This window comes from Cyprinodon tularosa, unplaced genomic scaffold (assembly GCF_016077235.1).
Source record: "Cyprinodon tularosa strain WSP-4 unplaced genomic scaffold, ASM1607723v1 ctg873, whole genome shotgun sequence".
NCBI lineage: Eukaryota > Metazoa > Chordata > Actinopteri > Cyprinodontiformes > Cyprinodontidae > Cyprinodon > Cyprinodon tularosa.
The window spans coordinates 118813-143798 of NW_024039644.1; the positions used below are offsets into that span (position 1 = coordinate 118813).

The 24986-nt window shown below is 39.2% G+C and overlaps 1 protein-coding gene and 1 pseudogene across 2 annotated transcripts; both read right to left on the minus strand.

Moving 5' to 3' along the window:
- Positions 1 to 901: 901 nt before the first annotated feature.
- LOC119775491 (carboxypeptidase Z-like) lies at positions 902 to 12282 on the minus strand. 2 transcript variants are annotated; one of them, XM_038273487.1, is made up of 13 exons: positions 12028 to 12282; positions 11544 to 11573; positions 10871 to 10922; positions 7458 to 7780; positions 7131 to 7346; positions 5870 to 6066; positions 3736 to 3897; positions 3483 to 3641; positions 3254 to 3389; positions 3020 to 3159; positions 2803 to 2902; positions 2557 to 2702; positions 902 to 1628 (listed from the first exon to the last, which is right to left on the minus strand). In XM_038273487.1, exons 1-13 carry the CDS (start codon positions 12116 to 12118, stop codon positions 1425 to 1427), a joined length of 1956 nt encoding a protein of 651 aa, XP_038129415.1. In that variant the 5' UTR covers positions 12119 to 12282; the 3' UTR covers positions 902 to 1424. The 2 variants fall into 2 exon arrangements, with proteins under 2 accessions (XP_038129415.1, XP_038129414.1); XM_038273486.1 differs by having other exon boundaries at positions 5831 to 6066.
- A 3118-nt stretch (positions 12283 to 15400) lies between these two features.
- On the minus strand, positions 15401 to 16439 carry LOC119775488 (annotated as a pseudogene).
- Positions 16440 to 24986: the final 8547 nt, after the last annotated feature.

Below are 24986 nucleotides of genomic sequence, written 5' to 3' on the forward strand. Positions count from 1 at the left end.
CCAGAGACTCTTCCTCGTCTGCCTCCAGAGACTTTTCGTTGCCCTCGCCCACCCTGGGTGGGTTGTTTTTTGTTTTCGGACTCTGTTTTGTTTTTGTGCCTTCCTTCCTGGTTCCCCCTCCGCCCACCCTGGGTGGGTTGTTTTTTGTTTCTGGACATTTTAGGGCGTCTGGGATCCGCCCTTAAGTGGGGGGTACTGTCAGAGTCTTGGTTTGTTAGTTCGTTTTTCTTGGTTTTCCATTTGTTGTCCTCTGCTGCCCTGTTGTGTCCTTTCCCTTGCTCTGTTTTCTGTTCTGCCCTCACCCTCGTTAGCCCTCTCTTTGTCTCTGTCCCCTTTAAAAGCCTTCAGTTCCTGTTTGCTGGATTCTCGTCTAACGTCTGTCTGCTTTCCTCGTCTCTCCCTGGCTCCTAGTTTTGGTTTACCCCTGATGTCTCCTTGGTTGTGGTGCGTTTGTTATTTTCTGTTGGATTTTGATTCCTGCCTCAGTTCCTGTGAACCTTAGTAAACCCAATTAAATTCACCTCTGCCTACTGGCCTCTGCATTTGGGTCGTCCAAACCAACTCCAAATCCTGACAAAGATATATTTATAATTCTTTATTTAGTTCTCTTATCTTACTTTGATGCTTTATAACAAAATATGGAGTCATATCAAGTGAGCTTTCAAGGATAAAGCTGCAGTTTGGGGACTTATCTTTAGGGACATATCTTTAACCTTACATTTTAAACAATTAGCTTTTTCCATGATAGAATGTTAACATTTTATTTTTTGTAAAATAGTACATTTCAACAGTTGGTATGCCTTATTCTGTGGTAGCCTCTGCTGGACAAAGGGAGGCATTTAAAGAATCTTAAGGTAAAAAAATTAAATAAAAAATACCGGATAAAGAAAATGTAACCCAATTTTTTTTCATATTCATATTTATTTTACCCTGAAGCAAGAATCAAAGCAAGCCATTTAACTGTGTACACAGTGATGGTACAAACCCTTCTATGGAAAGCTTTAATTTAGTTCAGGTGCTTGATATTGACCGGACTGAATGCTCCACTGTTTCCTTTTGGCTTACAAAAGATAAAAATAAAAAATAAAAACGGGAAGATTTTGTATTTAATGTATGACATCAAAAACAACACATCAAACTCAAATTTTAAAACTGGAATATTTTACACAGTAGATCATTAGAAATTGATTTATTTTAAGTGCACGTTTCTACTTGTGATGAATACTGTGCCATCCCTACTTTTATTTATTTATTTATTCATTTATTTATTTATTGTTCAAACTGAGTTAAATCCAGAGAGCAGAATAATATTGGCCCCAAAATCTTAAAATATTTTTCAAAATGCTCGGATGAAAGGTTTGAAAGTCAGTGTCAGAGCCACTGCTACATGAATGCATGTGAACGTCCGCTTTTCCAAAATCATTCTATACATTTTTCAGCAGCCAGTTTGGAGATGAGATGCCAGACTGGGAGAAGTAGCTCCACCACCAGGGTTTCTCCTGCCGCTCTATTCCCTCCTCAGTAACTACTGGCTCGCCATATCGCTCAAAATGGTTATAGGGGTCGAATCGATCCCAGGTGTCAACCGAGGGGAAGAGGTGATCATCTATATCCGGCTCCAGGGGAACCTGCACATGTGATAAGAGAAAGATGGAAAGGTGGTAAAATAGATAGCAATTTCAATCTAGAGTTTAAAAATGAATTTCAGCAATAAGATTTTTCTGTGAAATAGTACACAGGAAAAGGCCTGCCATAGGGCATATCTTTTAAGCTGGATTTACATCTTTTTCATTATCTTTTGGCTAAGTCTTTTTACAGGGTTCCTACAGCATAAGACAAGTTAAATTCAAGACTTTTTAAGACTTTTTATTGCCACTTGAAATAAAAATTTAAGACCAAATTCACAAGAAACACAAGAAAAACCTGCTTGTGACAACTTAACCCAAAGGTTTATTTTAACATAAACCATTGCACTAATGTTTCAAATTTTGAAAAGCTTCCCATACAGGAAGAAAGCTAAAAACACACAAATGACAGATATATTTTAACAATTATTTAACTGAATTCACAAACTTTGTTTTAGCAGGGAACAAAAAAAATCAGTTTTAAAGCCACAACATAACCAGTGCTAAGTCTTTTTTGCAGCTATTTTTCTTTGTATCGTTTTCTTAGTATGTTTGATTTGGTGATAAGTGGAGGCGTTGCAGAGACAAGGGTGGAACAAAACTGAAAAATACCGGCTGTTTCTCCGTAACTCGATTTTGACGCTTCGTGTTTTGTGCTTCGCATGTGTGACTCCCCTGCTCGTCTATGAACCCATACCCTGATGACATAATGCGCCTTGATTTCATAGCCTTTATGAAGCCTTCCTAAACTGTCCGTATTAATTATCTGATATTGAACTCTGCTTTGGGCTGCTTTGGAGTTCAAAAAATTTGTTGCAAAATTGCTAAATAGGTATTGCACCCAGAACAGTAAGAGTTTGCAAACCTTTGGGTGAAACAGTAAATTTTAAATACAAAGTAAAATAGAGACATGGAAGCCGAAAATCCAAACCTTTTTTAAGACGAAGTCGACCCGTCCAGCTTTGTTCATGTTGTGAGGGAGATGAACCCTCTTGCTGACCTTTGAATAGCCTTTGGCAGTAGCTGTCAGAATGTGAGTTCCTGAATTAAGCAGCCTCCAGTAATCTCCATCCTCAGCTTGAAGTGAGTTATGGAGGAGAGAAATACATAAAATATAATGAAAATAATAATAAAATTTGTAGCTAAAATTTGTCAAACTTTGGATATGTATTTTTACCTGTAGTGATGTCTTTCCTAATCCCCCTGACAGAAACAGTTGCGCCCTTTATACCATTTCCATCTGTATCCCTCACAACACCCTTTATTCCTCGATGGACCTTGGAGGAAAAAAAGAGGCCAATCATATCTAATTCCATAATGACCAAGCATGTTTAATCTGGACTAAGCAATAAGGCCCCTTCAAACTAACTCTAAGCTTTCCAGTCAACACTTACAGATTCAAGAAAACTAAGCAGAGCTTCTTTATTTCTTTTCCATTCTGGATAGAGCTCAGCCTCTGGGGGGAATTTGTCACAGCCAAGCTCCACTGTGATCTCCATACAGTTGGTATGTAAGTAATTGAAATCAGACATACCTGCAGTTGAGGGAGAGATATTGTGTGAAGGTATCAGATATTTTGTTGTCAGAATCATCAGAGTATATATGTGGCAACTGTGAAGGTATCTCACCACCAGCAAAACTGTACCACAGTGCACCATTGATGATGCCTCTGGTGCGATAAAAAGAGGCCCCACACCTGTCTGTGTCGTTGTTTGACATGGTTGCATGAGCATCTGCATAAGTGCGAGCAAGCTGCTTGAAAATCTGGGCACGGGAAGATTATTGGTATGTGAAAGCTGAGAGATGTTAATGTGTCTGATTTGTTATGTTAGTGAAGTGTTTTACATGAATCCTCACCAGTTCATCTGGTGTTGGTGAAAACATCTTTTCCTCCTGTGGGTGTCTGGAGAAGTCGAAAGGGTAGGAGACCACCAGCTCCCCTCCATGAAGGCTGGCAGACTGAACAAATGGCAGTGACCTAATCCACTTCATTACTGCAAAGGTCTCTGGTGCCACCTGCAGGTAGAAAATCACAACTACATCATTTACAGCCAAGGTTGGTTGGTCGTTCAACTAGTTAACTGTGATAAGTTCCTTAATTTTCTTCTACCTTCCCAAACCAGTAGGCATCAGGGATAGGGATGTGATCTATGCGGTAGTGCCTGCTGCGACGGTTTCGGTAGAAGATGGAGGTGAGATCAGGAAAGTTGCGGTTCAGGTCAAGGTTCTGGGCATTAGCACGTCCGCTTATCCATCCATTCAGCAAATGACCCTAAAAGATTTGAGGTCAAATAATTCTTGGCATTAAGGTTTACAAATTCTGGTATTATGGTAATGGTACTTAAGGTGATGAACCAAGACAAGTGGCACCAGCAATTATTAGAGAAAACTTAAATCAAGTTAGTCAGAATTTAACAAAATTAATGTTAGATGTCTATGTTAATTCTATTGTTAACATGAAGACAAGACCATTTATCCATTATAACAGAGGAAAAGAAAACATTAGGGCATTATTCAAGAATTAAATTCAAACACTAGTCCTTTGCTTAAAAAAAACATCTGATTTTGGTTTATGTGCTTTATGTGCTTTAAGTTCTCAGCCACTGTTCATTTCTTTATATGTGAAAAAAAAAACTTTCTTTGTATATTCCTTTAAAGTTCCAGATTTTTTTTTAAATCATATAAGTTGCCTTGATCAAAGTATTCCTGGCTTTTCTGACTGTATCTTTCAGTTGCTTTTACATTTTTATTTTGCCATCATTATGTGATCCTTTTTAGTTGAATATTTATTGTATTTATATCATGCTGGCAGAGTACAATCTTCTAGGTAACACATGAATTACTTTTATTTTTACAGACATCTAATTGAGCACTTGATCTTTTTATTTAAAAAAAGATCTAGAGGTGAATTTAATATTGTGCTACATTAGTGACCCATCTGCAAATATATTGATCACTAAAAGGCCAGCCCCTCCCTATGAAATATAATGAAACTGGACAGATAAAAAAAAATATATACATATATATATTTTATTAATATTTCCAGAGTAGAATAATCATGTTTCAAATAACATCCTGGGTACTTTTTGGGGCAAAAGAAAAGAGATACATAATATTTTAGCTGTTCAACTTACTATTAAGCTGGAATCTCTTTGGGAATTGTCTTGCCTTAATACTGCAGTTCTTTTTCATGCATGTTGTTGTACTGTTATCTCTGGCTTTTCTTGCTGATATAAAATATATAGCGGAAAGAAAACTTTGGAGCAGCCTACCAGTGAAAGATAATCCAAAACTAAATTTCTTTGAATGTTTGAATAACTGATTATGAAGTCAGGTCAAGGAGAGAGTAAAAATAAATGGGGAGATAATCCTTGAAAAAACAGACACTCTAAAGAAGCATTGATCAAGGCTATCATAGTATATAAAACTCTGGTTCTTTGAAAAGGAAGATACAAAGAAATGAGGATTATTGTTGTACAGCTCTGTGTTGCCAAATGCATGCACGGATACAGAAACAATTTCCCCTTCTATATTCCAGACATTGACCACAGAGCAAACCTTTTCCTTTTAAAGCATATATTTTCAGAATTATTGTCACACATGCAGTGACGTCCAAAAGATTAATTTTAAGCAGACTTTCTTAAGTTATAGATTTTGTCAAAGCCAATAAAATACTTAAAATGGAACCATGCACTGACTGAAGCAGCATATTGGCATTCAGTAACATTTATCTGACCCAGGCCAGTTATAAATGCCCACATTGTAACATGCACAACCCATTCACATAAGAATTCCCAGATGTTAGAGTCATAGGATTAGTGGATGTGCAGAGCAAAAAGAAAAACCTGCTGCTGCTGCCTGTACAGCAGACATGTACTTTTCCCACAGCCAGCTTAAGTGTTCAACCTGTTTAAAGATGTTTCTGAAATCTGTCTGAATCAGATTTATTTGGGTCAATTATGTGATTTCATTTGTCAACCAGTGTTGACATCATTTCAGTTTATTTATATAATGCCAATTCACAACAGGTCACCTCAAGGCACTTTACAGGTCATCACTGGTTGATCACTTGAGACTGGGAGCCAGAGGAGTTGTTTCTACAGACTAACTGATCAGGCTTCAAAGCAAAAGACAAAAGAAAAGAGTCAAAAAGAAATGAGAGTGGATAATGGTGGTTTGTTCTTCCTTTTGTTAACAATATTTACTTCCTGGTTGGAGAGCTCCGGGTCATTGCTATCCTCTACCTCTGAGGCAGCCAGCTCATAACCGTCAGGGTTCATGGAGGCCAGAATGTGAACCCGAGTGTTGTTAATGATGGACTGAATTCGTTGGTTTCCCAGGATGTATTCTGAGCACAGGTACTGCACCAAGTAGATGAGCAGCTGACGGCCTAGCACCTCATTTCCGTGCATGTTGCCCACCAACTTAATCTCTGGCTCAACTACAGAAAATGAGCAAAATAAATAAAAAAAAACACTTAAAGCTACAGCAATGCCATTCACAATAAATATGATGATAAAATATCTTTTTTAAAATAATGCGACAACTTGTTCTAGAAACAATTGGCATAACATATTTAAAATTCAAAAATGTAGTCTGATATCTTTTCATCTTTTATAAGATTTATTGTCAAAAGGACAGTTCCACCAATTATATCAGGACAAATCCTCAGTTCAGTGCCCAATGCACATCAAAGGGGTGTTCTTTTTTAATATACACCACAGGAATACTGCTCTGAAGATGTATCTACCCCCCTGACGGAGTTTGTCATTTCTTTTCCTTTTTGACACATTTTTTAACACTTAAAACTAGATGGATAAATACATCCAAAAAGTAGGTATCTAAATATGAATCAGGAACCTAATTAGAATCTGTCTGAAAGCATGAAGTAGGCTAGTATGTCTCAGAAAGCGACACTTCATCTAAATAAAATAAAGAAAAGTATTTCATGTTGATCAGTCTGTAAAGGGTTCAAATTAATCATTTTAACCTTGGAAGCCCAAGAACCACAGATAAGGCCATTATGCAGAAACAGAGGAACATTGAACAATGCTGCCCTCCAGTGTTTCTAGACAGCTTTTGCTGGAGGTCACAAAGGAACAAGATGCAATAAACAACCAAATGTGACTAAATTCTGCAAACAAGAGAAGGCCCCAATTCACCACTGTGATGTAAAAAAAACTCACTACCAGTTATAACAAATAACCTATGGTAATTATAGTGGCCAATTGTGGCAAAACTGGCTATGTTTAAAAGCAAGTAGCTTTTTTTCAGATCAGACACAGTTGGACAAAGAAAATAAAATTCAACAAATAAAAACTTTTAAAAAATGCTTTTCATATTTACTCTGGTAATCTTTCTCCAGTATTAAAATAAAAATGTATAGAAAGTATAAATACTTTAATGTCAATTTAATGTGTTTTCTGTGATGACAAAAGTAAGAACAGAGGGCTATTTTGTTGACAGTAACGTAGTAAACGTCAGGACTAAAATGCTTTTACTCACGCAGCTCATGTTGTCCTGGGTTGTCAGTAAACTCGATCACCAACAGATCTCTGCCTTCTGTGCTTCTTCCAATGCTGTAGACTTGAGAGATATGGGAGCATTTGGCTGCTGTTCTCTTCAGTAAGCTGTACATTTGGGCATTAGAGGTGTAGGTGAACTGAATGATGGTGCTTGGTTCTTCAGGAGTGAGACTGGATAACGTCAGCTCCTGTCTGGCTGGAGGAGTGAATCACAGGGATATGGAGAAGAAGAAATGGTTGGCTGTGTTGGTTTCAAACATTACTTCGGTATCATTGGTTAAAAAAAAACAAAGACACATATCTTTACCTTTCAGCCCTGCTAATGGGTCAAAGCAGCCCTCCTCATTACCAGCAAAGAAGCGATCACAATCCAGGAAGTAGGGCCAGGCCATCTCAATGGCCTCAAAGGCGTGCATACAGTCTTTCCTCAATGCCTCACATGTGCTGCGGCATGGTTTGATAATCTTGTTATCCCGACAGGGTGAGGCCAGTACCGAGCACCCTACAAGACGGATCTCAGGGGAGCACTCACCATTGAGTAGACCATGGATGACACTCAGAAGGAGGTATTCTGCTCCTGACTCAGCTTCAATACGACTTTGGTGACCAAGAATATTAGGGAATTTGGTGCTGGAAAAATGGAAGATAGGAATGCCATTTGGAAAACTGTACAAACCTCCCATGACTATGTAGTTTGTAGAACCATGTAATACAATGAAATGAACCATGAAATATTCGCTATTGTTAAAACTTTATCAATTCCTGGCATAATTTTGAAGGACTCTCTGCCAAGTTCTTGTCTTATTTTTATGCAACCTTGATTCAGTTCATTTTTCTCTATACAGCTGTCTTAAGCAGCAGCAGAGCACTTTTTATTAATTAAATTCTCAAATTGAACTATGTGGCAACAGGACATATTTTGAACAAGATATTTTTTTCTTATTATAATTGTGATGGCAAACTTTTGCCTGTAGACTCAAAGATGTAGGTTTTTCACAGTTTTATTGTCCGGTTGCTCTAAGCATTGTGCAGTAATAATCTTGCTTTCAAGATGATTTTTTTTGCAGGATTAGTGAGTTCACAAACCCACAATGCTCCATCTTGTACTGCTCCAGCTTAAATAATTCAAGTCTGAAACCAAAACAGGTCTGCTAATCACGTTGCACTACAATAGTTTAAGGTGGAACATACACTCACTGGCCACTTTATTAGGTACACCTGTCCAACTGCTCGTTAACACTTAATTTCTAAGCAGCCAATCACATGGCGGCAACTCAGTGCATTTAGGCATGTAGACATGGTCAAGACAATCTCCTGCAGTTCAAACTGAGCATCAGTATGGGGAAGAAAGGTGATTTGAATGACTTTGAACGTGGCATGATTGTTGGTGCCAGAAGGGCTGGTCTGAGTATTTCAGAAACTGCTGATCTACTGGGATTTTCACGCACAACCATCTCTAGGGTTTACAGAGAATGGTCCGAAAAAGAAAAAACATCCAGTGAGCGGCAGTTCTGTGGGCGGAAATGCCTTGTTGATGCCAGAGGTCAGAGGAGAATGGCCAGACTGGTTGGAGCTGATAGAAGGGCAACAGTGACTCAAATAACCACCCGTTACAACCAAGGTGGGCAGAAGAGCATCTCTGAACGCACAGTACGTCGAACTTTGAGGCAGATGGGCTACAGCAGCAGAAAACCACACCAGGTACCACTCCTTTCAGCTAAGAACAGGAAACTGAGGCTACAATTTGCACAAGCTCATCGAAATTGGACAATAGAAGATTGGAAAAACGTTGCCTGGTCTGATGAGTCTCGATTTCTGCTGCGACATTCGGTTGGTAGGGTCAGAATTTGGCGTCTACAACATGAAAGCATGGATCTATCCTGCCTTGTATCAACGGTTCAGGCTGGTGGTGTCATGGTGTGGGGAATATTTTCTTGGCCCTCTTTGGGCCCCTTGGTACCAATTGAGCATCGTTGCAACGCCACAGCCTACCTGAGTATTGTTGCTGACCATGTCCATCCCTTTATGACCACAATGTACCCAACTTCTGATGGCTACTTTCAGCAGGATAATGAGCCATGTCATAAAGCTGGAATCATCTCAGACTGGTTTCTTGAACATGACAATGAGTTCACTGTACTCAAATGGCCTCCACAGCCACCAGATCTCAATCCAATAGAGCATCTTTGGGATGTGGTGGAACGGGAGATTCGCATCATGGATGTGCAGCCGACAAATCGGCAGCAACTATGTGATGCCATCATGTCAATATGGACCAAACTCCCTGAGGAATGCTTCCAGCACCTTGTTGAATCTATGCCACCAAGAATTGAGGCAGTTCTGAAGGCAAAACGGGGTCCAACCCGTTACTAGCATGGGGTACCTAATAAAGTGGCCGGTGAGTGTATAGCTGTGACAACAGCAAGAGCTGCACTGAAACAAATAATGCAACAATCGTTTTTGGCATCTACTTAATCATATTCTGTTACTTTAACACAATAGTTTATTGATCTACCCTGGTAGCTTGAAAACATGATTGTGTTAAAGTAACTAAATGTCATTAAGTAAATTCCAAAAACAGTTGCATTATTTTTTCATGTTGCCAAGCTCCAGGTAGAACGAAAAAATATAAATATGTCTGCTGCTGTCACATCTGATTCATCAGAATCCATGATTTAATATTTGAAAGAAAGAGACATTTGTTACCATGATTGGCAAAACCAAAATTATGAAGGTGGGATAGGTGGGTGTTGCTTTTTCCAATTTGCTCAAACAGTTCCACTAAGCATCTTTCCTTTCCCCCAACTGAATGGTTGGAGCGTTCTGATTGTCTAGAGCTATACCTGAATTCTGAACATTATCAGTCTGTCTTGTCAGGTTAGTGCAGTTGAGTTTAAGGTAAATTACCTATGAGCTCCACTTCTAGGAAGATTGTCAGCTGTCTGGGTTTCTTATTTGTAAGTAAGGTATTGATTTTAAACAGTAAAAATCGCAAATTGACCAAAAACTAAATACACATACTTTATAGGCTTAATCACACTTGCTGATAATTTTCCAAGCATGTTTTATTACCACCACCTGTGGACCAATTTTAAGTTAAACCCAATGGAGCCTCCAGAAAGCTTATAGGGCACATTGGGCTGTTAAAAACCCCTAGGGGTGGCAAACCAACATCAAAAGCAAAGAGTGACTCTAAAATGCTGTGATGATTCACAATATTTGCTAGAAATCTAAAGGTTATCATCATCATAGATTCTCACATATCAAAATAACAGCGATTTAACCAGATTACGTGTGTCACTTTCATATTCAAAGGAATATGAAAACACTTTTACTGATAAAATACAAGTTCCTCACAAGTAAAATTAACCATAAACATTTATGAAAACAGTACCCACATATTTTTCAGCTTGATGGGGAAAAAGTAACTTAAAACTACTTACCATAAAAATTAAAAACATCTATAGTTTTTGTAAATATATTGTCTTTTGATGTTTAATCTTTTTCTGTCCCTAAAGCACAATAATTTAGCGATAGTAACAGTAAGAAAAGTGCTTTTTTTGTAATGAATAAACCTTTTTGATCCAATTGCCTTTTTGTTTTGTGAATGAAACACCTTGATTTTTCTCCACTGGTACAATAAGGATATTTCTATTCTATTTTCTGTTCTACTCTACATGAATAAGAAACCAACGACTTTATTGCTTTGGTATAACTCACGTTGAGTACTCCAAATCATTACAGTAGCCCAGGTTCAGTTCTGTGCAAGTAGCTGTTGAAAGATAGTAAAGGGGAAATAAAACAATTTGATTACAAAATCAATAACAACACTATTTTCCCAGTAAATAAACACAATAAAATATTGTATTTTTAATCATGGTTAAACATACATTGATATAATAAAATAATATACATTTGTAGCATGTAGTTAAGGCTCCAATGCAATAATGCAATCTATTATTCCACCTTCCTGAAGTTTGTAGCTTTGACAGGTTTTGATTCTTCCAAACATACATTTTTGGCATTTTTTTGACAATTTATCAAGCTCAAGCTCACAATCCGGTTATTAAGCATTAAAGCGCCCCTTTATCCATACCCTCCATTCAGAAAACAGCACACCTCACTGATCTTAAATCATTGGTGAAACCTGCTATTTTCTCTCCTATGCTGTGATACACACACTGAAGAAAAAAAATGCAACCGTTTTTGACATTTACTTAATCATATTTAGTCTTTAACACATTTGTTTCATGCCAGCAGGGTGGGAAACAAAACATTTGTGTTAAAGTAACTAAAAATTATTCAGTTAATGCCGAAAATTGTTGCATTATTTATTTTATTTTTTTTCAGTGCAAAACCCTGCGACAGAAGGAAAAACCAAGTAGACACATACGTGTTTCTTCCCATGTGCTGCTGCATCTTCCTGTGGGGAAGAATCAAGAACAAAAAGAAAGTAGTGGGTCCTAAAATCAACATTAGGGGGCGATATGTTCACATGAATGATAAAATAGAAAGCATTGACTCTGCATCAAAGATAGAAAAATAATAATAACATTTGTTTAACAAATAAAAACTGTCAGTGGTTCCAACGTTATAGGCATATGTCCAGAAATGTAGCAGAGAAATACTGAGGAACAATGATTATAATAAGTGTAATAACCAGTTAATTATGTGTTTACTAATTCGGAGCGGATCATGACCTATTTATTAGATAAAATTAAGCGTTGGTTTCAGAATAAAACTGATCATCATCATCTAGTGTGTTAATTTTAAAAAAGGTCTATTTCAGTAAAAAAAAAAAAAATGTATGCATTTCAGCCTCATATGTGAGCAGACTTGTTCGCGGCCATTGTTTTCTCTCCTCTCTGTGAACTTACCTAAAAACTGCTCTCCTGGATGACACGGCTGCTGCGGAGCGCACTGGCAACTCCACGCTAAAAACAGCAGCGCCAAAACTCCCAGATGCATGCTTAGCTTCAGGCGAGCAGACTGTGATATGTGGCAGTTAACTTTCAGCTGCTACTTTTTCTTCTTCCTCTAAGACTCTTTTTTTAATTACCACCAACAGCACGGGGCCCCGTCCTTTGTCTGCTGCGCTGAGAGCATCCCAGACCAGAATGTGGCTTTGAGCTGCAACGATCAGATTTCACTCTGTGTGTGGGTGTGTGTGTGAGTGTTTGTATAGACACCAAAGTGAGGACCGTTTTTCCTATTTTACCATCACAATGAGGACCATTGGACCATTAGGACTAAGGTTTCAATTGGGTTCAATTGAGGGTGAGCAATGGCGTAACTATCGATAAGCAGAGACTTTAGTTGCTTAGGGGCCCCCAACTTCTTAGGGGCAGGTTATTCTTCTGAAGCACTCTGTCGCAGTCAGCTTGATGCAGATATTTTTTATTTATGCTCAATTTTGAAGCGTGGTCCATGCTATGTAGTATCACGACACAACGCTAGAGGGGCAATCACGTTACTAATGCTGTTACCTTTTTTTAACTAATTACTTTGACTGTAACTATAACACAGTAAACATTGCCGACACCCCATTACTGCACGTTATTCAGGTCGCACAATGAACCTTTTTTTCATGATAGGACTCGTGCACGCCTTGTCATGAGAGAGGGAAGGATGAGAATGGGTGTTATGGGTGTTAACACGCACCAAACACAGAGATATGGAGAGTGTGGAGGACTCTAGATAGATAGATAGATAGATAGATAGATAGATAGATAGATAGATAGATAGATAGATAGATAGATAGATAGATAGATAGATAGATAGATAGATAGATAGATAGATAGATAGATAGATAGATAGATAGATAGATAGATAGATAGATAGATAGATAAATGATATTTACACCGCATCAAATACCGTTCCCCCCATGTTAAGAAGAGGGGAACGCTATCTGACGGGGTTTAGAAGCACATCAAATACCGTTCCCCCCATGTTAAGAAGAGGGGAACATTATCTGACGGGGTTTAGAAGCCCATCAGATACCGTTCCCCCCATGTTAAGAAGAGGGGAACGCTATCTGACGGGGTTTAGAAGCCCGTCAGATAGTGTTCCCCCCTGATGTCATTTACGTTGAGTTGCAATAAATGCAAAACTCTCTGCAGGTACTTGTTTTTGTCGTCCACTCTATTCAGGTGGCTTTTGAAACACACGGCGAGAAGGTGGGGGCCGGGTGGTGAGGGTTACGGGGGCGAGTAACGCAATAGTTACTTTTAAAAGTAACTAGTTACTTTTATTGTGGAGTAACTCAGTAACTCAGTTCATTTTTGGGAGAGTAACTAGTAACTATAACTAACTACTCTTTCAAATTAACGTGCCCAACACTGATCACAAACTAGCAAGGATTGTGGTGTAGTGTGTGGCGTGTTTTCTCTTCTGGTTCCCGAGGTCATTCAACATTCAACAACAATGGCGACTGGACAAATGCGTACTTTGATTCAGATGCTCGGGTCGTGGAGATGTGGGGACTTCCTCACTTCTTCGCAGATTCGCTCTTCTACCTGGTCCATCTTTTTACGAGTGGTTTTTCGTAATGGCGGTCATACAAACAAAACAAGCTGGTAAGATAACAAACAGGAATTACGCATAGAGTAGAGCGAATGTAGATTTGACCAATCAGAGGCTTCCTGTCGGCAGCACTCTCTGTGCTCAGTTACAGTTTGGGAGAGGTGCACCAGAGTGCCTGCAGAGGGGGCGGGGATGGCTTTTTGTTCACTGCAAGACCTAGGCGGAGGACCTGGTTTCAGGGTATAAATCCGCCTTTACGGGCCCCCTCACTGACCCCTAAGCAATTGTACACTAGGACGTCTCTTTGCAGATGTAACGGTACGAAAAATTGTGTTTTACTTCATATAGGGCCCACCCAGATAATGTTGCTTTTGGGCCTATTGCTGTGTCGTTACACCATTGAGGGTGAGGCATGCATTGGTAATGGTTAGGGAACAGAAAGGGTTGAAAATGACAGAAAATTAATGGAAGTCAACACATGGTCCTCGCTATATATAGCAGAACAAACATGGGTGTGCGTGTATGTTAGAATGACAGAGACAAAAAGTAGAAAAACATGGCTAGTGTGGGTGTGAAAGCTGAAGATTATGTTGTTTATTTATTTTTTTTTTAGAAAAAATGAAACTACTGAGGCTTTTAATTAAAAAGAAGTGCCCCCCATCTTATGTGTTTGCTATCCATGCTTTTGTATTTCAAGAACAATACGCACAATGAGGGACTGATATTTACCTTATAAAGGTTTTGGATGTTTCTAACAAGATGAGTGTAACATTTAGAAAAAGATCTTGAAAAGCAGTGGTAATTTACTGAATCTTTATATAACTGCTAACTCTCTTTTTGCATAATGTTTCATCTGATATTCTAATCACTTGTGGCCTGTAAGGCTGCATCCCATAACACTTATCTTTAGTTCAATTCATGAATAACCTGACACGTTGAAGTTATCATCCTACCTGAGTAGAAAATGTTAATATTCCCAGTCAGAAGAACCCGTTGTCATCGTTTTCAGCTTACCTGGGACTGGATCGTTGTGCAAACAGTCTCAGTCGAGACTCCCAGGCTTCCCTGTCCCCAGACACTTCTTGGGGGAAGCCAGAGGGTTTCCAGGCCAGCTGAAGGAGACAGTTTTTCCAGCGCTTCTTCTTGGTAGGACATGCCAGGAACACCTTCCTTGAGAGGTGTCCCGGGGGCATCAAAAAAAGATGCCAAAGGCACCTCAGCTGCCTCCACTAGATGTGAAGAAGCTGCTGTACTCTGGGCCTCTCCTGGATGTCCGACCTCCTCATACTTCTCCTCACTCCTTTCAGATCCTGGTTCCAAGGCTGTGAAATAACTAAAATCATTATCTAAAGTTTAATACTGCCATTTGTTTTTTACATTTCCTTTGGTTGTATACTGTAGGTTCTTATACTTTTTTCTGTTATCTGTGATGATTCACACTTTATATTTTTTATGTCTTGATTTTTTTTTAAATCTATTTTATTTGGTACAAGTAAAAGTAAATAATTTGGTTATTTATTTTTAATAATACTCACGAAGCAAACTGTAATAATGACAGCATTGATCACAAAATTACATCTGGAATGACTAACAGCCTGTTTAGAGCGGAATCATTTAGTTTTTTACGATTTGTTAATACCAAGGTAAGTCAGTCAAGTGTAAGCTATTACGAAATATCTGGCAAACATATAATTAAAAACTACAATGGCTGAGCTCCACAGCAGGGGGTTACCTCGTAATGACATATGATGAAAAGCAGATGATGAAGGAACCAATAAATAGGCAGATCTTCTTAGCAGCTCGCTGTCTTCTCTTTGTCTGCTGAACCAGGTACCTCTCCTTTATACTGACAGAGATAGGGGAAAACACATGTCTGATATGTTTTATATATATTATGACGTTTCCTAGAATAACAGATGGATATATTATTTGTTGCCCAATTATTAACCTCCACCTGGAATGAATTTCTACCATCAGAAAGAGAGAACGAAGAGGCAGAGCACAAAGCTGCTGAAGTGGAGCAGCACCATGAGAGTGGCAAAGCCGATCCCCACCCTGCTCGTCCAGGCGCAGCATGCATAAGGCATATGTTTGGCTGTATTTCCCCCAGTCCACCATCAGCTGGGTCAGGGAGAAAGATAGGGAGTGGAGCCAGGAGTATGCCACGCTCACAAAAGCTTCCCTGGAGTGCATCTTACTGGAATACCTGAGAGAAAACAGCCAGCCACCTGTCCATGCTGAACGTGGCCATTCTCAGCATGGCGTTGCAGGTGATGAACGTCTCATTAAAACTGAAAGCACGACAAAGTTGGTTTCTGATTAGTTTCGTGCGGCCAGCCACCCCCAGTAGAGTGGCAGGCATGTTGAGAAAAGTGAGGATGATGTTTGAGAAAGAGAGATTCAGGATGAAGTAACTCTGCGCTCTGGATGAAACATAGCATCACTGACAAGTTTGTTAGGAGCGTGCAAACAGCAGAAACCAAAACCTCATCTCCTGCAGTTCTGTGATCGGAGGGTCCCTCATACGTTCAGGTCTTGCCCACCTTCAGTTGGAGCAAATCAGCCCTGCCACATGCCAAAGTCCCGCACACGCTGATATCTGTCAAGTGCTGAAATGTCCAAATAAGGATTTCCCATTTGATGTACTCAAGCCATGTAGATGACACGTCTTCAGTAATGTTCAAAGCAACAGCAGCTTTTAAAATTAGACTGTAAAGCTGTGCAGATGAGCTTACAAACGGATCTTTCTGTGTTTATTACCGCTCATGCACAAAAAAGGTGCCTCTGTGCGCAAGACACGTGCAGCCAGTGGTTGACTCATGTGACAAAAAATGTGAAAAAACAAAAGTTACCTAAATAGTTTGAGATATGGAGCATGCATTCAGATTTTATACAAGTAGATGCAGTGAAAGCTAAAGGTTTGACTCAAATAAGCTTTACTTCATAAACACTAAATCCCATTCGCTATGATATAATAACCAACTCTAATCCTTTCACATATCAATGTTTATAACTCGCTCTGGGAAATTGTTTATCTATGCTAAACTTAATTTCTGCTCTTATGATCTCAGAAGCACACCGTCACACACACATTAGACTAAAAACTGTATGGGAAATGAACTATGGGACTCCATAACAAAACTAGTTTGGTGTGTTAATATCTGTTGCCTGTTGCTGGCAATTATTTGTTGCTCTTTAAAAATAATCATTCGGAATACAGGGATATATTAACGGGCAAATAGCAATGATGGTTGCTTGAAAGACTAGTTAAGTCTTTCAAATTATTAATTTGCTCTTTTTGCTATAGTTAAAACTGAATTTTAGAAACAGTTCCATTGCCAATATGCCTTCTGTTTGACTAAAGGCAAGATAAATACGGGTCTTCGTAAGTGAAATTTGCCTGTGTCACTCTTATATCACTGTTATACTTTAAATAAACATGACACAATTAACATTTAAAAAGTTCAAGAAAATCAGTTCAACTTAACTAATAAATCTTAAATAGAAAATCCTCCACTTATATTCATAAGGTCTGGTAGAGCTACCAGGGATTTGACCATTTTGATGTTAAACATTCCTGTTTAAGCTCTTTTTGCACCCTGATAAAAGATATTCTAAGAATAAAGGTTGCATTTTGCTATATCTGTTAGATTATGCAATTGAAATATTTATCCTGAGAATATATAAGTGTATACAAGGTAAAATTTAGTTTTTGTAGAACTTACAGAACATTTCCATTACCTAAAAAGCAGCAGTGATCAAATGTAAACAGTGTGGCAGAAAAAAAAAACATGGTGCAAAAAAAAACACATTGATATGGAATGTAAGAGCATTAGATATATATGATGCAAATATGCAGAATTTTGGTTTGGTGTTATCAGTGTGATGCGGAGTCAATGACATGATTAAGAGTTTTCTCAACAGTTTGTCAGTCTGATGGCAGAGGAGAAGAAGCTGTTTCGGACCTGCATTGAATGCAGGCGCCCGGGGAGCAGAGTGGGGTTAAGGATCTTGCTCAGGGAGCCAGAGTGGCAGTCTGTGGGAGTGGGGGATCAAACTCATAACCTCAGGATTCAAAGCCCTATGCCCTAACCACTGGGCTGCCACTCCCCTTAAAACCCCCCTTAGATGTTAAGGGCTTGGGACACGCAGCGCTGGGATGAAACATCTTTTATGGAGGGAGGAGGAGCCCCAATGATCTTCTCTGATGTTCTCACCACTCTTCTCACCTTTTCCAGTCTGCGGCGCTGCAGCCTCCACAGCACACAGTGAGACAGCCGGTAAGAATGCTCTCTATGGTGCTTCTGTAGAAGATTGTGAGAATGGTGCAGATGGGCTCTCCTCATCCTCCGCAGGAAATACATGCGCTTCTGTGCCTTTTTAACCAGTGAGGTGGTTTTTACAGTCCAGGTGAGGGTGTCTGTGATGTGTACCCCTAGGAATTTGGTGCTGCTGACCACCTCTACAGCTGAGCTGAACTTTTGATTGATGCAGCTGCCATCAAGTGTTTGTTCTTTCTGTTTCAAATCATTTAATCTTTTCCAGTTTTCCGAAGATTACGTCATCAATGTTTTTCTCTTTAATCAAGTACCCCTTTTTATCCTTCTTGCCACTCTTCTAAGTTCAGCTGAGCTGCTGCAGCAGAACATATTTATTTTATTTCTGCACTGTTAAGTGTTCCAGAGCAATGGAGTGAAAAGGGGCAAAGGTAGGAGTGATACCTTTAATCCAAAGGGAACCCCCTGAGAGATCATATATTGCTCAATTTTTTTTTTTTTTTTTTTGTTACGTCAACAGCAAAATAAGTGGTTAATGTTGGGGATGCTTTAAATTGCTGTTTCCCGACTAGAATTCCCTCTATGTTAGTAAACCTCAGGCTGTATACTCTATGCCAGGGGTGGGCAATTCCAGTTTCTGAGGGCCTGTATCCTGCAACTTTTACATCCATCCTTGGTCCAACACACCTGAATCAAAAGGCTGACTTGCCTCCTCAGTATGCAGTCAGTTCCTTCAGTCCTCTCAATAATCTAATTACTTGATTCAGGTGTGTTGAACCAGAGTCCCATCTAAAAGTTGCAGGATACCGGCCCTCAGGAACTGGAATTGCCCACTGCTGCTCTATGCTGTGAGTATGACAATAATTACATAACAGCTAAGTTCAAACAGTTGGCAACATCTTAAGCTAAATATATATTTATTCTGTTTTAGTTGTATCACAGTTTTAAAATACAGGGGATGAACCCGCTCCCTGAAGTGCAATTGTGTTAATTTCAGACAAAAAACAAAGAATGAAAAAATCGAAACAGTTATTTCATCCGCCTGTGTCTCATCTGCAACTGCTGCTGGACCTCTAGTTTGGTCACAACAGCAGTTATCCTCATTAAGAGATTGAGTCACCTTTACAACTGCAACACCAGGCAGTTATGCTGTGCATTCAAGCTCTAAGGCTAAAAAGCACACATCACAACACGCACATGATATTCATCTGCACATGCACTGACAGTCATAGTGCCAATGGAAGCACACATCACCCACACAGAGGTCACAGGATGTTAAAAATGTAGCTGAATTATTCAACATTCACAGACAGGGCTCAGTAAGAAAAATTAAGACACGAAGGGAAGAAAATATAACAGGCAAGAATTACAGGAGAAAAAAACCCACAAAGTTAAAGGAGTGCAAGCTGGCTCTCTTCCAGAAGCACTGAATATTTACTTGTTGGAGTCATTCCTTTAGGGCCAGCAGAAATCTTTTTTTTTTTTTTTTTACTTTGTTAACTCTGCAACCCTACATAATTAAGCTGTTCTTTGAAATGTATTCGGCCCATAAAGATGGTTTATTCTTCCATGACATGTAGAACTGAACCTATTAACCCATATCCAAAAGCATTTATCTTTCAAGATGAAGAGTTGTAATTTAGAGTTCAGCTGGATTGTGTCGATTTGGCAAGAGGGTGTCTTTGTGGGGTTCAGGTCTCTGCAGTATAGATTAAATCATCTTTAGAAATGATGCAATGGGAAATAATCCAGATGATGTCAGTTTTAATTTGTTTTCTCACTCCATCTGTCTAACTTTAAAAGTTATGTTTAGCAAACACCCTTGTCGTGAATTGTTGAGTTGTTTAACATCTATGTGGCCAGTTTGGCCTGTAATTCTAGTGAAATGCAGCAGTTCTTGTCAAGTTAAACAAACAAAACGGATATCTTGTCATTATGTAAATATGAATTATTAAATATTTTTTCACCATCAACCCATTTGTTTTTAACTTCTAAAACGTCAATTGTTGTATATTTGGAAAATAGTTTAAGCTCAGTCCATTGACAGAGTGAAAAACAATTTCCAAGTATTTTTCCACATTTATTAGGATTGGGCAGTTGGAAAACAGCAATTGAAAGCAGATGTATAAAAGGTAACTGTTAACCAGCTCCACAGGTGGCCCCATGTGTGAAAGACACAGCCAGACAGATGAGCTCTGAGCCATCTCTGTTTGTAACAGTAAAAGAAACAGAACTACACTGGAAACAGGCCAAGCTCCGAGGAGAGATGTCGATTGCAGCAGCACAGCTTATATTTCAATCCAGGATGTAGTCACAGCTGAACAAGAATTGACCAGATGATGCTGTTATGTTGAGAAAAAGCAGAGATAGCAAAAAGTTATCAGTGAAAATCGCAGAATTGGAGAATAGAGATAGAATGAAGCAGAATGAGGAAAAGTGTCCCTATGTGATCCAGCAGCCCAAACATATAGCAGCACAAATACAGGACTGTTAACGCTCTGCCTCCAACTACCTCTCATCTTACTCAGAGTTTTTAACTACTCAATAAGGAAAGTTTTAAGCCTACCCTTAAAAGTAGACAGGGTGTCTGCCTCACGGACTAATCATGGTAGGTGGTTCCACAAGAGAGCCTAATAACTAAAAGATCTGAATCCCATTCTACCTTTAGAAATGTTAGGAGGATAGGATAGGAGAGATATGATCTCTCTTTTTAATTTTCATCAGAACTCTGGCTGCAGCATTTTGGATCAGCTGAAGGCTTTTAAAGGAATAGTACACCCAAAACATGATTAGCCTTCATTTTCTACTCACCCCCATGCTGAACAACACTCTGGAGTACTTTTTTGATATCTCAAATGCATCTGGAGATCTGGGAGGCTTCTTGCTGTCTGCTGACATTCAAATAATGGAGGTCTATGGTGACCGAGACAGAAAGGTCCATAAAAGTCCACAAAAAACGTGTCAATATTCCTCCATACTGTTCGTCCAATGTATTCCAAGTGTCCTGAGTGGGTAGCATCCAGAATTTACTCGAAACGAAGTCATTTAGAATGTTTTTAGAGCCTAAACAGTAGTGTATAGGATTTCCTGAAAGCGCGCACATGCGCGCTCACGACGCTACAGAAGCCGGCAAACCAAACCAGCGCATTCAGCTCGGCAAAGAACTCATGCTCTTCCTCAACACTGAAGTCCTCAGACATTTTTCTTTCGTTGTTTCTTTCTTTGCACAGGTAAACAGCACATTTCTTCTTCTACGCTTGCATTATTGGCAGAGCAGACGCTGAATGCGCACTTTCATCTGGCTTGGTCTGCCGCGGTTTCCGTAGCGTCATGAACGCGCCGGCGCGCGCTTTCAGGAAATCCTATACACTACTGTTTATGCTCTAAAAACATTCTAAATGACTTCGTTTCGAGTAAATTCTGGATGCTACCCACTCAGGAAACTTGGAATACATTGGACGAGCAGTATGGAGGAATATTGAAACGTTTTTTGTGGACTTTTATGGACCTTCCTGTCTCGGTCACCATAGACCTCCATTATTTGAATGTCAGCAGACAGCAAGAAGCCTCCCAGATCTCCAGATCCATTTGAGATATCAAAAAAGTACTCCAGGGTGTTGTTCAGCATGGGGGTGAGTAGAAAATGAAGGCTAATCATGTTTTGGGTGTACTATTCCTTTAACTACAGTTTGTGGACTTCCTGATAGTAAAAAATTATAATAGTCCAGCCTTGAGGTAACAAAAGCATGGACTAGTTTCTCAGCATCAACCCTGGACTGGATATTTTTAATTTTTGCAATATTGCAATATTGCAATATTGCGCAGATTCTAATAACCTTCAGGATTACTTTAACAGAGTTCTCCTCCCCCAAAAGAAGGTTCAATTTTAGTAGATCTTTATCAGATAGTGCAGTTAAAAATTTTAAAGAATCTGCTTCACTTTCTCTCTCCTCTGTGTCACTGAGCAGTGCTGCAGAGTGCAAAAGCTTAGCTTATTCCCCTTCACAGGTTGATGATTTTGTTGATGGGGTTGCTAGTTCTCTGCGTATTGCCTTAGACAATGCAGCTCCTTTGAAAATGAAAACCGTTAAAAATAGAAAGCTTGCTCCTTGGTTTAATGCAGAGCTGCGTACTTTGAAGCAAAATGCTAGGAAACTGGAGAGAAAATATCGCTCCACAGGCCTGCGAGAGTCCTTCCTAGTCTGGAAAAATGGTTTACTGCTGTATAAGAGGACCCTTTGTAAAGCAAGAGCAGCATACTTCTCCTCATTAATAGAGGAGAATAAGAATAATCCTAGATTTCTTTTTAATACAGTTGCCAAACTCACCCAGAGCCATAGCTCTGTTGAACCGTCCATTCCACCTGCTCTTAGCAGCAATGATTTTATGGGATTCTTTATAAATAAGATTGATCTTATTAAAAATAAGATCATAAGCACTCCTCTATCCGTGATTGTACCTGAGGTAGTCATGGAATCTGAACCGGGTTTAGACTGCTTTGATCCAGTTGAACTCTCTGAATTAGCAAAATTATTGTCTTCATCTAAGCCTTCAACTTGTATGTTAGATCCAGTTCCAACCAGGTTATTTAAGGAGGTATTCCCTTTGATCTCCTCCTCCATTTTAGATGTGATTAATCTATCTCTGTTACAGGGATATGTACCTAAAGCTTTTAAGGTTGCTGTAATTAAACCTCTGCTTAAGAAACCGTCTCTTGACCCAGATGACTTGGTCAATTATAGACCTATATCCAATCTTCCTTTCTTATCCAAAATTCTTGAGAAAGTAGTTGCCAAACAAGTTTGCGATCACTTCCACCATAATGAACTTTTTGAAGAGTTTCAGTCTGGCTTTAGAGCTCATCATAGCACTGAAACAGCTCTGGTGAAAGTCACTAATGATATTCTCATGGCCTCAGATAATGGACTTGTATCTGTGCTCGTCCTGTTGGATCTTAGTGCTGCATTTGATACAGTTGACCATAATATTCTTTTAGAAAGACTTGAATATTTTGTTGGAATTAAAGGAACAGCACTAGACTGGTTTAAATCTTATCTATCTGATCGAATTCAGTTTGTTCATGTTAATGATAGATCTTCAACACGCTCAAAGGTTACCTGTGGAGTACCACAGGGATCAGTGCTAGGACCAATTCTCTTTACTTTATACATGCTCCCAATTGGTAGAATTATTAGACAGCATGGGATTAATTTCCACTGTTATGCTGATGATACCCAGCTATATCTGTCTATAAATCCAGATGAAGCTAACCCATTACATAAATTACAGGCATGTCTTGAAGACATAAAAACCTGGATGACTCTTAACTTTCTGCTTCTGAATGCAGATAAAACAGAAGTTATAGTCTTTGGACCAGAGTCTCTGAAAAAGAAACTGATTAGCCAGTCACTTCATTTGGATGGGATTAAACTGATTTCAGATAATAAAGTAAAAAATCTTGGTGTTATTTTTGATCAGGACCTGTCATTTAAATCCCATATCAAAGAGGTTTCTAGAATTTCCTTCTTTCATCTGAGGAACATTGCAAAAATTAGAAATATCCTGTCCAGGGGTGATGCTGAGAAACTAGTCCATGCATTTGTTACTTCAAGGCTGGACTATTGTAATTCTTTACTATCAGGAAGTCCACAAACTGTAGTTAAAAGCCTTCAGCTGATCCAAAATGCTGCAGCCAGAGTTCTAATGAAAATTAAAAAGAGAGATCATATCTCGCCTATCCTGGCTTCTCTTCATTGGCTTCCTGTTAAATCAAGAATAGAATTTAAAATCCTCCTTATCACATATAAAGCCTTAAATGGCCAAGCACCATCTTATATCAGAGATCTGATTGTTCCTTATGTTCCTAAAAGAGCACTTCGCTCTCAATCTGCAGGTTTACTAGTGGTTCCTAGAATTTCTAAAAGTAGAATGGGAGGCAGATCTTTTAGTTATCAGGCTCCTCTCCTGTGGAACCAACTACCAGTTTTAGTCCGTGAGGCAGACACCCTGTCTACTTTTAAGGCTAGGCTTAAAACTTTCCTTTTTGATAAAGCTTATAGTTAGGGTGGCTCAGGTTATCCTGAGCTATCTCTATAGTTATGCTGCTATAGGCTTAGACTTTTGGAGGACATAGGGACCCCCATTTCATCATTCTGCTTCATTCTCTCTCTGTTCTCCTATTCTGCAGAATCTGTTAGTTCAATCTCTAACCTTCTGCTCTCTCTGCTTTTCCTCAGAGTAGCTTTGCCTCATCTGTTCCTGTTTGGCTGTGACGTCATCCTGGAAAAAAACATCAGCTGTGCTGCTTCCATCAACACCCTTGTTTATAGATGTTGGAGATCGGCCTGTTTTCCAGTGTGGTCCTGTTTCTCTGGCCGTGACTGAGTGGATGTGCTCTCTTCGTCCTCTGGCATGGGAGCTGCCTTGGAGCTCGTCTGCCTGGCTGTGTGTTTCCTGGACGGGGCCGCCTTTTACAGCTGCTTTTTGTATCTCTGCTTCTGTCTCCTTGAACCCCAGTCGGCCTCGGCAGATGGCCGCTCACACTGAGCCTGGTTCTGCTGGAGGTTTCTTCCTGTTAAAAGGGAGTTTTTCCTCTCCACTGTCGCTACAAGCATGCTTAGTGTGGGGGATTGTATTTGAGTCAATGAGTCAATGCAATCAACTGGTTTTCCTTAGATAGAAAACTTTGTATCAATTTGACTGTATGATCTGGTTGAACTGTAAAGTGCCTTGAGATGACATGTGTTGTGAATTTGGCGCTATATAAATAAACTGAATTGAATTGAAAATTCTAGAATCCTGTTTGATATGGGATTTAAATGACAGGTCCTGACCAAAAATAACACCAAGATTTTTTACTTTATTATCTGAGATCAGTTTAATCCCAACCAGATTAAGTAAATGATTAATCAGCTTCTTTTTCAAAGACTCTGGTCCAAAGACTATAACTTCTGTTTTGTCTTCATTTTGGAGCAGAAAGTAAAGAGTCATCCAGGTTTTTATGTCTTCAAGACATGCCTGAAATCTACATAATGGGT

Excerpts from the sequence above, each read along its gene's own strand:
- LOC119775491 (XM_038273486.1), bottom strand. The coding sequence starts at position 12,118 with ATGCATCTGGGAGTTTTGGCGCTGCTGTTTTTAGCGTGGAGTTGCCAG. Across the intron at positions 2,903-3,019 it reads TGCTTAGTTTTCTTGAATCT|GTCCATCGAGGAATAAAGGG; the intron begins GTAAGTGTTGAC and ends TTTTCCTCCAAG. Across the intron at positions 1,629-2,556 it reads TCGACTTCGTCTTAAAAAAG|GTTCCCCTGGAGCCGGATAT; the intron begins GTTTGGATTTTC and ends TCACATGTGCAG.